At 40.0% G+C, this 14637-nt stretch overlaps 1 protein-coding gene across 1 annotated transcript; it reads left to right on the forward strand.

Annotated features, from left to right (window-relative positions):
- The first annotated feature begins 12398 nt into the window (after positions 1-12398).
- LOC109166050 (photosystem I reaction center subunit II, chloroplastic-like) lies at positions 12399-13452 on the forward strand. Its single transcript, XM_019314939.1, has one exon. It carries the CDS (start codon positions 12433-12435, stop codon positions 13312-13314), a length of 882 nt encoding a protein of 293 aa, XP_019170484.1. The 5' UTR covers positions 12399-12432; the 3' UTR covers positions 13315-13452.
- Positions 13453-14637: the final 1185 nt, after the last annotated feature.

Consider the following 14637-nt stretch of genomic DNA (forward strand, 5'->3'; position numbering starts at 1 on the left):
ATCCCACCCAATTATATCAAGAATATCACAATACGAAATTCCCAATTTTAACCTAGGGCTCTAATCATATTCAAATCAATAAAGTCATAGTTCATCTTTTAATTACCAAAACATCAAGATTCATCAAGAACATCACATAATCATCAAGAACCTCTTATCATCATCAAGATCACACATAAAATCATCTCACAATCATCAAGAACGTATCATCAATATCATAAACGATTCATCAAGACACAAGTATAGAGAGGAAGCCAAAGAAGATAATTATAGCAAGGAAAATAGGTTTTGTTGAGACATGGGTTACCTCTTAGCCTTAATTAATTTCCTTGGCTATGAAGGGTCTTTCTTTAAGATTCCTTCTTTCTTGATTTCTCCTAGGGGGATTCTTGGAACTTCTTGTGTGGTGAGAGATTATTGTGGTGTGGGTTCTAAGTGTCTCCTAGGCCCCCTATTTATATATTTAAGAGTCCTAATTAGGGTCCAAGTGGTATGGGTTTTCTAGTTCTATTTCCTATAGGACTAGGGGATTGGTTTTAGGGATAAGGGCCCATGGACCATGGTGGACCATTCTTAATTAATTACTGGAATTTAATTCTTTCTTTTGGGTAAATGATTAAATGATTAATTGGTTTTAGGGGTCGTAACACAGGGTGTTACACTCTCCCCACCTTACAAGAGGCTTCGTCCCCGAAGCCTGTGTGTTAATCCATTCTTTCACCCCCGGACACCCTGTAGTTTGGCCTCCTGGTTAGGATCGTGGCCCCACGTGTTTTCCTTGCTGGGGTAGACTGGATTTCTGGTGACGTGGTGATTGGAAAGTTCGGGTCTACCTTGGTTTCCTACTCCGGAACTGGATGCCCCGCGAGTGCCCAGGATGGTCTCGATTGCTGCCAGCCTCTGATCTAAAGCGCGTGTCGTGTGGATTAAGGACGAGAACCCTTCATCCATGATTTGGTTTTGCCGAGTGAGCTGTGCTAGGATGCGCTCATTGACAGATTCTTCATTTTGTCCCCTTGGGTTTCCTCCTGTTCGTGCGGGCTCCGGTGGGTTAGGCTCGCTATCCTCTTCCTGTTCCTCACTTCCCTCTAGTCCCCCACAATCTTGCATTGCTTGTTTGATCTTTTTGTTGGAGATGTCCAATCGGTCAACCAATTCTCTTCGCTCCTCATCGGGTTTCAGGCAAATCTCTTCGAGGGTGATGTACTGTCCCCCTTCGGTGTAGTAGATATCATTGCGACGGAGGTTCTGGGCATTAAAAACCATGCCAGTTGCGGTCTTGATCTCAGTGTGGCTCAGATCCACCCCCTTTTTCTCCATGATCCAACTTAGGATCATCCCGTAGGGTAGGCTAAGCCGGTTGCTAGTTTTGCAAAATTCCAGGTGTTTCAACATGAGGGCCGGTAGGTTGAACTTGATTTTGTGTTTCAAGAGGTAGGCGAAAGTGCACTCTAAACTCCCCACGTCCTTGCTTTTATTATTTGTGGGTAAAAGGCTGTCAATCACAATCATAACCAATATCTTTTGCTCCGCCAGTTAGCCACTTCCTATTTGGTCGTGTGGCCGAGGTGAACCCTTCCTCCTTTCCGAGTAGGTACCTGAGGTAGTCCTTGTACCCCGTATTTTGGGTATCAATCCACCCTTTTCGGTCATAGTTTGACACACCCGTGGTGGTCAATTTCAAGAGTTTGGCCAAGCGGCCTTCAGAAAGTATGATTTCTTTGCCTCGGACCTTAGTGGTGATTTCTAGTTTATCCCCTTTAATGGTGAGGTATGTATCCAAAAGCCCTTGGTGATTAAGCATATCGACCAATTCCGGAGAGAATTGATCGGGTTCGAGGGCTTTACCTCCGATCATGGTGTAGTCGGCGTTGCTCCATTCCGGGGTGCGGATTCCGAGGGGCTTTTTCGGCATTTTGGGTTTTCATCTAGGTGGTGTTTTCCGGCGATGGGGCGGAGCACTTGCTGGGTTTGGACGGCGAGGGGTGGGGGGGGGGGACGACGTGCGACGGCGTGCGGCAGTGGTTGGCTGTGTCGTCGGCGTCGTGTGGCAGCGGGTTGCGGCCGGGTGCGGTTTGGGCGAGCGGCGGGTGGCTTGTAACACCCCGTGTTATGATCCCTAAAACTAATTAATCAGTTAACCAATTACCCAAAAGAAAGAATTAAATCACAATAATTAAATTAGGAAAGGCCCACCATAGTCCATGGGCCCTTATCCCTAAACCCAATCCTTAGTTCCAAAAGGAATAGAATTAGCAAGCCTATAATATTAGTTCCTAATTAGGACTCCTAAATATATAAATAGGGGACATAAGAGGCACCTAGAAACCCCCCCCCCCCCCTACCACAATAAACGACTCACCACCCCAAAGAGCTCCAAGAATTCCCTTAGAAGAAATCAAGAAAGCAAGAAAGCTTAAAGAAAGACCCTTCATAGCCAAGGAATTAATTAAGGCTAAGAGGTAACCCATGTCTCAACAAAACCTATTTTCATAGCTATAATTCCCCTCTTAGGATTTCCCCATATTATTGTGTATTGATGATTGTGATATTATTATTGATGATTGGTGGGATGATTCCATGGGTGATCTTGATGATGAGAGGTTCTTGATAATTATGGTGTTCTTGATAATTATATGACGTTCTTGATGATTATATGATGTTCTTGATGATTGTAAGATGTTCTTAACGTTTATGTGATATTCTTACCGAATCTTGATATTAGAAGATGAATTGTGTCCTTGTTGATTTAAAAGTGATTAGAACCCTAGGTTGTATCGTATGATGTCATTCTTGGTATATGGGATGGGAATTCGCATGATTGGGTGTTGATTATGTTTAGAAAAGCATGATAGGTTATGTGTCGTATGTTTCTTGATTTTGATCCGTTAATTGTCTACGTGTGTTATCAATTGCATTTGAAAGTGTCTAAGCATGGTTTCGGGTTCCACAAAGGTTCCCGGGGCGTTTTTGTGATGAAAGAGTCAGTGGGGGGTAGGTGGGGGTAGGGGACCCGCCACCTACCCGCGGCCTTCTTGGGTAACACCGGCAGCGGGCAGCCGGCGGGCGGGCAGCTGCCCGCCGGGCACCCGCTGCCCGGATTTGCTGCCGCCGGCGGGCAGCTGGCGGGTGATCCCTCACCCACCGGCTACCCGCTGGTTTGAACCCCAATTGGGGATTTTGGCTTCCCCGTTTGATGTTCCCCCGATCCCCGTGGTGTCCCAACGGACTCCGTCTATCGTGCCTATGTCTAGTTTGATATTTCGGGTACCGTTCGTAGGTTGTGAGAGTCTTATATATTGCATGCTAGTTGAATTGGTATCCCGTTGACCTAGGTGAAAGAAGTATGAACCCCTTAGGATTATTCTTAGTATGTGAAGGATCACGCATAGGTTTTGTTATACGTTTTCTCCCCTTCCCAATGTGTTAATGTGGGTTGCATGTGCTTGCTATGTGTTATGTGTGCATGATACCCCAATTCGGTTGCGATCGGATTGGTTATTCCTGAGCTGCGGTTCAGAAGCTGGCTGCGGTCAGATTTACACTCTTGGGCTGCGGTCCACCGTTTGGTTGCGATCAAACGTTTCTACATGAGCTGCGGTTCATACTTTCCTGGCTGCGGTCAGATGACATACTCTTGGGATGCGGTCCACTGTTTGGTTGCGATCAAACTATGATGATCTGCGGTTCATCGGTCGGTTGCGATCGACCCCTCCATATTGCGATACGGGGCAGGGTGCTGCGGGGACGTGTCAGAGCTATATGCGCTGACCCTCATGTATGGGCATGCGATTGGTCCTGTGGCGCCAACAAAGTGTGCTATGTGATGAAATACGGATGAGTTGTTGTTATGAGTGTCCTGGGGATGTGACTAGGGGATTTACACTGGGAATCGCATGTGTTAGGTTATGGTCATTACTTATGCTTATCTTTACCTGTCTTGCCTGTTTGTAACTATATATGTTGGTATAACTGCTGTCTGTGCTTAGCCCTATCTGATGAGTCTATCCCTGTTTTAAAAGCTAGAGTTCATAGGATACATCTTCATGTTCAAAATGGTTTTCCTATATCTATATATATCTATATGTATTGTATTTCAACGCGTTGGAGTGGGTTACCAGCATCTCTCGCTGAACAAATATATTTGGCTTTCAGGCACAGATGAGTAGATCACTGGAGCGCGCTAGAAGCTTGGGGCATAGCTTAGATAGTTTTCCCTTTCGGCCTGCGTGCCATGATTTAGCATTGATACTGTTCGAGGTTTTAGAATTTAGCCTGTGCACCCGAGTTCTCTAGCTCGGGTGTGGCATAGCACCCCGTACTCTTTGTATCGTACTTTGGGATTTAATGAGATTCTACCTTTACTATATAAGTTTTAAAAGTCTTGAAAATCTGGGGTGTTACATGGCTGCCAGCTGTGGTGGTGGCGTGTGGATGGGGTGCCGCCGGTTGGTTGCGGTGGTGGGGCGGAGCGTCGGTCGTGGGCGGCGGATGGTGGTGCGACGGTGGGTTGTGGAGGTGAGGGTGGTGATGGCGGCTTGGAGGGAAGGGGAGAGAAAGAGATTGGGTGATTGGGAGAAGAAGAAGAAGAAGGGTTTTTGATTTGGGGGTTTGGAACTTGGTATAAGGTTGGAGGATGAATTGTGTGCTTTGTTGACTACTTGCTAATTGGTTGTATTGAATGCCTTGGTTGCCTTTACTTGTCATTTGCATGCTTATCTGTCTATTAACGCCTATTAGTTATCATGATTATTCAATGATATTGAGTCTGTTAATATGCCTTGAGTCTTGATCTTGGATTTAAACTAGAGTCTCGTAAGTATATATGTATTCCAGTTTCAAAATGAGTTTCTTATATCTACATATATTGTACTTAACGCGTTAGAGTGGGTTACCAGCATTATTCGCTGACGGTTGCTACACCGAATGTTTTTCAGGGACAGTTGAGTAGCTTCGGAGCGCGCTAGTTGGATTCGTGGACTTAGTTTAGATAGTTCTAGCTTGGCTGAGATGGCCTTCGTGCCTTGATTTATATTTGGGTATTAATTATGCTTTGTTAGTTAGTTTAGCATGTGCATCTGAATTCTCTAGCTCAGGTGTGGCATAACACCCCGACTACCATGTTTAGTTTATGCTCTTTTTGGGAATTAGTAATAGATTTGCCTTTATTTCGTAAGCTTTAAAAGTTTTGAAAATTAGGGGTGTTACAGTTGGTATGAGAGCCTAAGTTCGACCCTAGGACAAGGCTTTTATATAAGACTTTAAAGACGTTAGGCTTGAATTCTAAGTGTTTGAGGTCTTTAGGAAAGGACTTTAGGACATTAGGCTTGAACTATAGGTGTTTAAGTACTTAGGGTATAGGAATCTTAGGATGCGCAGTGAGACTGTGAGTTTATCTATCATTGTCTGCTTAACTTCTCCTTACTCTATTCTGTGCTTAGCTTAAGAGTCCCCCGTAATTATCGCATCAAGGTAAGGATGCGAACCCCGAACTTACCATTACGATCGGTGCTGATCCTATAAACACCGGAATTACGCCAACGAGGAACCAGTCGAGAATCCCCGAGCCTCCTACCCCAGGCTCGTTAACCCAGAACCCTCAACGAGGCTTACGCTAGCACCGCCGACCTTCACCAAATCCAACTTCTACAACGGGGAGTTCAGGAACAGATCCGGAAAAGGAGTACGGAAGTGGGAGACCACCTGTAAAGAGAACTAGAACGCCAATTAAATACAAGGAAGTGAAGTAACGCATGAACAATGCCTTTGCTTAATCTTTAGTGCGAGTTAAGTATATCATGTTGACTTGTGAACCCTTTGCCACAGCTTAAAATATCATTCGCCCTTGAATCCCAGCCTCTCGATATTCCTAATTGTTGAAACCCTTGCCTCGAGTCCTTGTTTATCCTTGAAAGCAATTAAACACCCGTTATGCCTATACTTACTCATTGTTGTATCTAATTCATTCTTAGAAACCTTAAATCGTTATGAGCTTGGAATCATTGCCATTGCTCTAATTATGTATCCCTCTCTTTCGAACGCTTGCTAAAACCCTACAAGTGGTGAAAACCCCTTGCTTTGTCTAAATATCGTGAAGGTTGATGCTTATTATGTTGGTGTTACGATAGTTGTTAAAAAGGACTGATTTATTTGCTTAAGCATGAAAGTTGGGTTATTTTCCTAATTAATTCATTCATATATCGACTAAGGACTTGCACATTATTGCTTAATTATTTGGTCAATATGCATTACTTGGATACTTGTTATTTGGTACTTGCAACTGGCGACTTTATTTGACCGATAATTGCTCACTTTTCTTAATTGTGATTGTTCGATTATTTTGATAGTTAAACTTACTTATAGCTTGATAAGTACTTGCATGAGTTTGCCTGAAAGTTGTGGGATCGTAACTTTATTCTTTAGGAGGGGAGGAATGTGATGTGTGATCCTTGTGATGTCTTGAAATTTCGCTTAAGTCTTCCATGTTCCTTGTTGATATCATAATAATGTTATTCCTTGATGTTTACCATGTATTCAAGTCCCTTTCGTTGTTCATATGAGTGTGGAATTGTTTGGACTTGAATTTGTGCATTCTTGGGACTTTTCCCGAATTAATCCCTTCTTCAAAGTCACGTTCCAGTGGGACCTTGCAGGAGGTCGACCTCCCACCACGTGCCCACTGCCACATTCCAGTGGGACCTTGGCAGGCGTTCGACCGCCCACCTCGTGCCCATTGGTACGGTATGATGATTTCTTGACTTCTTGTTTTATTGATCCATTGTGCGCTTGTATGCCTTCCTTGATGATTCCTTATTTGTTTAATATGTGAATAACAATCTATACTTGAACATGAAGGTTGGACTATTTCCTAATTATATATAATTAATAGATAAATACATAGGTACGTAGGAGCATATACATGTACGGTATGTAGTAATCCTTGTTCCCTAACTCAATTACCTAACATCGTCACGAACCCTATTACTTGTTGGGCCCAATACTATACTCGTAGTTCTAATATACATGTACATAGTTATACATGTATGTGCGAAGTTTTGACCTAAAAGACAATCTGAGAGAAACTGGGAAAATCTGTGAAACCTAAACCAAGTGGTCACTTCAAAACTATTTTTTGGAAGAAATCCATCTTGACCCCCCAAACTATTTTAAGACTATCCTTCTAGACTTTGGTCCATGTTGCATGGTGGACCACATGCTTCCAGTGCCTTGTCCGATACTCTTGATCATTAAGATAAGAACCCCCTAAACAAATATTTATACATAAATAGGTATATCCCTACTATTCTAAACATATTCCACTAAACTTCTATTATATATATATATATATATATATATATATATATATATATATATATATATATATATATATATACATCCCAATTATATTCGTATGCTACACTTACACGCATATTATTATTATTATTATTATTATTATTATTATTATTATTATTATTATTATTATTATTATTATATCCTAACCTTAATCACTTTGCCTAATCCTAAATAATACATATGTACCCTAGCTATGTTAATCCTATAGGTATCTACAAGTTTACAATTAGTGTATCCTAACACTGAAATATTATTCCGTACAAATTACATTACTCTTATATATATATATATATATATATATATATATATATATATATATATATATAGGGTTGAGTTCAAATGAGGACAACAATATATAGAGGACTATGAGGACAAATAATGGGCACACAGCATATTAATATCAGGCACACAACTTAATACATAATGGCGCACAAGAATAAATGTAAACATCAGGTTTCGAACCCAGGCTCTATAAATTAACAAATCTAGCACGCGACATACAAACTGTGGCACACGACTACATTCAGTCATGCACACAACATACTGGCTAATGGCACACACTATATCTGTCCTCACAGTCCTCTATAATATACTTGTCCTCATTTGAATATATATATATATATATATATATATATATATATATATATATATATATATATATATATATATATATATATATATACATATCCTGAGATAACCCTAATTCTACATTTCCCTCTCGCATATTCTCTCTGTTGCCACTCCTATCTTCCCTAAATAATTAAAAAAAAAAATTAGCCTCATCATCAGGTCATCAATTGATTTAGGAATTAGCAACCAAGGGACTTCAATTCTAAGTTCTTTAGATATTCTGGGCTTCTAGATATAACATTTATGCCTACCTAAAATTTATTTACCCCGAGGTAAAACTGATCTTCCAAAGTGCTTGTGTGATCAAATTCTGTCAAGATTTCTCAAAGATAAATCTTTTGGTATTTATGAACCTAGGTTATTTTACTCGTAATTATTAAAGAATATCTGTATGCGAATTGCATGCTCAAATTGTTGATGGTGTGATCAAATTCTTTCAAGATTTCTCAAAGATAAATCTTTTGGTATTTATGAACCTAGGTTATTTTACTCGTAATTATTAAAGAATATCTGTATGCGAATTGCATGCTCAAATTGTTGATGGTGTGATCAAATTCTTTCAAGATTTCTCAAAGATAAATCTTTTGGTATTTATGAACCTAGTTTATTTTACTCGTAATTATTAAAGAATATCTGTATGCGAATTGCATGCTCAAATTGTTGATGGAGATTTATATTTTCATGGTGTATACATTGTGTGTCAAATCAGATAGTTCGCATGGTTGTGTTGAAATACATACTTACACACATTCATGTATATATAAAGCATGTTAGACAAAACTGTATGTTATAAGGCATCCCACTATGCATATATACAATATTATTAATTGCAAGCAATCGGCGTATACATGCCAATACTTGTATACTTAGTGTGCTATGAACAATCCCGTATAACACCTCGCGTATTCATGGCGTACGAATTAGGCATAAGGTATTCGTCTATGAAATCCAGTGAAATATTCTGTATGTGCTAAAAGTTAGTATTTATGTAAATAACAACTCATAAGGACCGCCAAGTCATTTCGCAACAAGTATCAACAACCGACTGCATTCCAAGAATGAAGGAAACATGCTAAGAGCTTTTGCTACTAGAAGCATCACCAAAAGGGCACAACAAGCTAAATTTCGGGAAGGACGTGAAGTCGTGCTAAGGATCTCACCTACCAAGGAAGAGATGAAATTCAATAAAACGAGGAAACCAACCCAAAGTCCCTTGATCCTTAAGAAACCCCAACAAGAATCGGGAGTTGAGACCTAAGGATTGGCTTTGCTAACTGACTAGGTCAAGACTTTTGGGCATTTTGGGAGAGTATGCACGAGATTCATCACGAGAATTCCTTCAAAATCGGTAAAGATGGATGAGACTTTAGCTTGTAACCCACATTACACATTAGGAAGGGGGAGAAAACGTATAACAAAACCTATGCGTGATCCATCACTTACTAAGAATAGTCCTAAGGGGTTCATACTTCTTGCACCTAGGTCAACGGGATACCAATTCAACTAGCATGCAATATAATAGACTCATAAACCTACGAACGGTACCCGAAATATCAAACTAGACATAGGCACGATAAACGGAGTCCGTTGGGACACCACGGGGAACGGGGAACATTAAACGGGGAAGCCGGGGTCCCGGGTGGGACGAATTTCCAGCGGGTAGCCGGTGGGTGGGGGGCCACCCGCCGGCTGCCCGCCGGTTTTACTGTTCCGGGCAGCGGGTCGCCGGCGGGCAGCTGCCCGCCCGCCGGCCACCCGCTGCCGGGCGGTGTTTCTCGGCAACGGGTAGGTGGCGGGTCCCCTACCCCCCACTGACTCTTATCACATAATTTCGCCCCGGGAACCGTTGTGGAACCCGAAACCATGCTTAGACACTTTACAACGCAATTAACGACAACACGTAGACAATTAACGGATCAAATACGAGAAACGAACGGCACATAACCTATCATGCTCTTCTAACATAATCAACACCCAAACATGCGATTTCCACACCCGATGAACCAAGAATAATATCATACGATACAACCTAGGGTTCTAATCACTTTTATATCAACAAGAATACAGTTCGTCTTCTAATTGCAAGATTCGGTAAGAATAACACATAAACATCAAGAACATCACATAATTATCAAGAACAACACATAATCGTCAAGAAGTCCATATGATTACCAAGAACACCATAATTATCAAGAATCTCCCAATATCAAGATTATCAAGATTCCTCATGGAATCATTATATCAATCATTAATAATAATCATCACCAATCATTAATACACAATAATATGGGGGAAACCCTAAGGGGGAATCATAACTATGAAAATAGGTTTTGTTGAGACATGGGTTACCTCTTAGCCTTAATTAATTCCTTGGCTATGAAGGATCTTTCTTTAAGCTTCCTTGCTTTCTTGATTTCTCCTAAGGGGATTCATGGAGCTCTTTTGGGGTGGTGGGGCGTTATTTTTGTGGGAAGTTCTAGGTGCCTCCTAAGTCCCCTATTTATATATTTAGGAGTCCTAATTAGGAACTAATATTATAGGCTCGCTAATTCTATTCCTTTTGGAACTAAGGATTGGGTTTAGGGGTTGGGTTTATATATGAAGGCCCATGGACTATGGTGGGCCTTTTTTCCTAATTAATCATTATGATTTATTCTTTCTCTTGGGCTATTGATTAATTAATTAAATGGTTTTAGGGGCCGTAACACGGGGTGTTACACCAACCTTGTGCTTGAGGGGGAGTATTAGAACTATATTATTCTTATTAGGCTAGGACTATATTATTCATATTAGACTAGGACTATATTATTAGTGTTAGACTAGGACTCTATCTAGTATCTATATATTCGCTCTCTGTACTCTCAAACATTATGATTGAATACAATACTTTTACATACATTCTCATCAAAATATGTAGTGCATGAGAAGATAGATATTCACTTCTACAAAAATGATAAAATGAGAGTTAGAGTGAAATTTTTGCTTGGTTGTCCTTTCCTTTTACATTGTAGCTGGGAATTGAAGAGAGGTTTAAATGTTTCTAGCAGAAAATAAATGGAGTTAGAACATATGTGCAACTGTAGACATAAATTAATGGTTGTAAGTCAGAAATGGCTAGAAGAAAATATTATGAGAAGATTATAAGAGATCCTACCATGAAACACACTAAGTTGAAGGATGATATAGAGTCAGAGTTGAAATTTAAGTTAATGTGACTATGGTAAGTAAGGCGCACAAAGCTATCTTGAAGAAAATTAATCAAGACTTTTTTGAACAATTCAAGAGAATAGAGATTATGCATAGGAATGTTTAGATTCCAATCCTAAAAATACAGTGGTTATTTCAACCAATAGCTTAGTCCCTGCATCATGTTCATTTAAGAGAATTTATGTGTGTTTATCAATGTTGAAAAAGACGCTAGACGCCCGATTTATTTTTATTTATTTTTATTCTTTTTTTATTTATTTAAGCACTACCTACCTCGTTAATTGAATGGTTCATTGAATGCTTAAACACTACTGATCTCAGTTCTCAATGCAAGACTCACAGTCCCCAGCACTACCACCGTCCCCGTGCCTTCTCATTTCTCTCACAATTCCAATAAACCCAACCCTTCAACTCCATCTCTCCATCTTTGGATTCTTTGCACACTTTTTCCTAGCCATTAGATTCAAGCTATCACAAACTTCATCAATCTCCCAACACAAATCCAAGCAAAATCTCCCCATTTTTAGTCAACATTAACACTGTACGTCTATACTCCATCTGCGGTCTGCCATCTACCAATCTCGGAGGCGGGGATGGAGGCGACCGGTGAAAGCAATTATTTGGCAATCTGGTAGTTAGGGAAGAATGGTCAAGTCAGCTTAATTATATGAACTCTAGTTTCCTAAATATCATTTTCTTCCCTAAATCACCTCCACTACTTAAATATCTTTATATTTCCTAAATCTTTTTCCTACTACGTAAATATTTTTATATTTCTTAAGTCACATCTACATTCTAAAATATTCCACTATACCATGTGGTAGCTGACTATCAATTCTTTTCTTTTAACACATTTTTTTTACCATCAACTTATATTTAATTATTTTATTTTCATACTAGTCACCACAAGTCTAAAAATAAAAAGTAGTTGATGATAAATAATAGGAGATAGACCAAAATTTTCATATATTTGTCTTGATTGAGGACTAATTTTACAAGTGGTAAAATGACTAAACAAAAATGCCTAGAAGACCTATAAAATTTAAAATAAATATTTATACATTTAATCATTTTATTTATGAACAGATACTACATTGTAACATAGTTCGTAGTATTCAAAAAAAAAATCTTTTATTTATAACGGACAAAATCAAAACAATTCATTAGCCATTACCCTCTAAAAAAGGGGAAAAAAATTGTGCAAGATCTTAAACAATTCCATTACAAGTTACAGCGTAATATATGGCTATGAAAAGGATAAATGCCACATGGAAGAGGCTGACAAGCTTGGCTCAACTCAGAAGAGTGCGTATCAAAATCACACATTCTAATTGGTCTATACTTATATCACCTTATCCAACATATCCATATCTCCCACCACGCAAACTCTCTGGGGATAATAAACAAACACTTTCAATTCATTCTTTTCTCCACACATTCACTTCCCTCTTTGATCTCCTCGCCTCGACCTTCTTCATTTCCATGGCCATGGCAGCCCAAGCCTCTCTCTTCGCCTCGCCGCTCTCCGCCGCCAAGCCCGCAGCCGACCGCGTGGCGGCGCCCTGGAAGCAGTCCCTCCACTGCTTCTCCGTCGTGCCCAGGGGACTGAACAAGTCCACCACCGCGCCGTGCCGCCCCATCCGGGCCATGGCGGAGGAAACCACGGAGGCGCCCACCAAAGAGGCCCCCGTGGGGTTCACCCCGCCGACCCTGGATCCCAACACCCCGTCCCCCATCTTCGGCGGCAGCACCGGCGGGCTCCTCCGCAAGGCCCAGGTCGAGGAGTTCTACGTCATCACGTGGACCTCCCCCAAGGAGCAGATCTTCGAGATGCCCACCGGCGGCGCCGCCATCATGAGGGAGGGAGCAAACCTGCTGAAATTAGCGAGGAAAGAGCAGTGTTTGGCTCTGGGTACACGGCTGAGATCCAAGTACAAGATCAACTACCAATTCTACAGGGTTTTCCCCAACGGCGAGGTCCAATACTTGCACCCCAAGGACGGAGTTTACCCGGAGAAGGTGAACGCCGGGCGTGAAGGGGTCGGGCAGAACATGAGGTCCATCGGAAAGAATATCAGTCCGATTGAGGTGAAGTTCACCGGAAAACAGGTCTACGATTTGTGAGCTTTTGCTTCACTGCAAAATGTAATGTATGTCCATTTGTGATCATCTAATATTTACTCCTTTCTTCACTGTAATTTTATGCTATATTTCAAACCAAAACAATATGGATTTTATATGCATGTCATTATTTTTATTTTATTTTTATAAATAATATAATGAAAAAAAATTAACTAATAAAAAAATATATATAGATAATACATCTTTTACCAAATTAAGTTGGAGTATTTGCTAAGTTCAGTCCTAATAATTTACAAATAACTTGACTTTTTTTTTTAATGCAAATAACTTGACTTATTTACACTAATAGGACAAAATTGTAACTACAAAAACGAGTTTTACCGCTTATTATGGATGTAGAGGTGTCAAACAATTGTTATACATAAGAGTAAGGTTCACCTAATACACTGGTGCAAGGTTCACCTTACATTCTCGACTTCAAATCTCTAAAATAACATTCAGATTATTATTATTACATAAAGTTAATATATTATGTATTTTTAATTAATAAATTATGTATTTACTACAAATAACTTGACTTATTTCCATTAATAGGGGAAAATTGTAATTAGAAAAATGAGTTTTACCACGTATTGATGCGGTAATCTAAAAAAATCATATTACCAATAAGATGGATTGATACCTTTTTAATTAGGGAATAGAATTTTTAATTGAAGGGGTAATCAAATCTTATAGTTGTGTTTTAAAAAGTTGTCTACCAAACACACCCAAAATATATACTGTATAATAATTGCTAGACAATGTCCTATATATTTAATGTAATCTTTAACAAACAAATAAGAAACACTAATCTATCCACAAATAATACACAGTTAACATAAGGAAAGAAAGAATGTTAAGCCATAACTCCCATAAATATCTCCAAGTTCAGGCATTTTGATAGCAAATGCAATCATCCATGATTCTTGTCAGCCATATTCCTTCATAATCCATATCATTTTGATTGTGGGTTCTTCTTCCTCTACCTGAAACATGCATGCCGCCATGCATAGTCATCTATAACTCCCAACTCGATTATTGAGAAGTTTTTCAGTTCGAGGGTGGGCAAGGGCAAGATTATGAATTCATCACGCATAGATCAAAATATATGATCCTATTCCTATACGAACAGTAATCACTATACCAATCCCAATCTTTGATGTCACTTGCCCACCAGTGAAATATATTGCGAAACTCAATGCACTAGTAGCAGCTGGCAGAAATGACAAATAGATAGCCAAAATCAATACCGGGTCCTATGAGGCGAAGTGATAGGACGACCTTGTAATCTCTAGGAGTCATCATAGCATAGCCCTCCAAAGATAA

Source organism: Ipomoea nil, unplaced genomic scaffold (assembly GCF_001879475.1).
Source record: "Ipomoea nil cultivar Tokyo-kokei standard unplaced genomic scaffold, Asagao_1.1 scaffold3084, whole genome shotgun sequence".
Taxonomy (NCBI): Eukaryota; Viridiplantae; Streptophyta; class Magnoliopsida; order Solanales; family Convolvulaceae; genus Ipomoea; species Ipomoea nil.

Bases quoted from the DNA above. Each gene is read 5' to 3' on its own strand.
- LOC109166050 (XM_019314939.1), top strand. From the start codon at position 12,433: ATGGCTATGAAAAGGATAAATGCCACATGGAAGAGGCTGACAAGCTTG.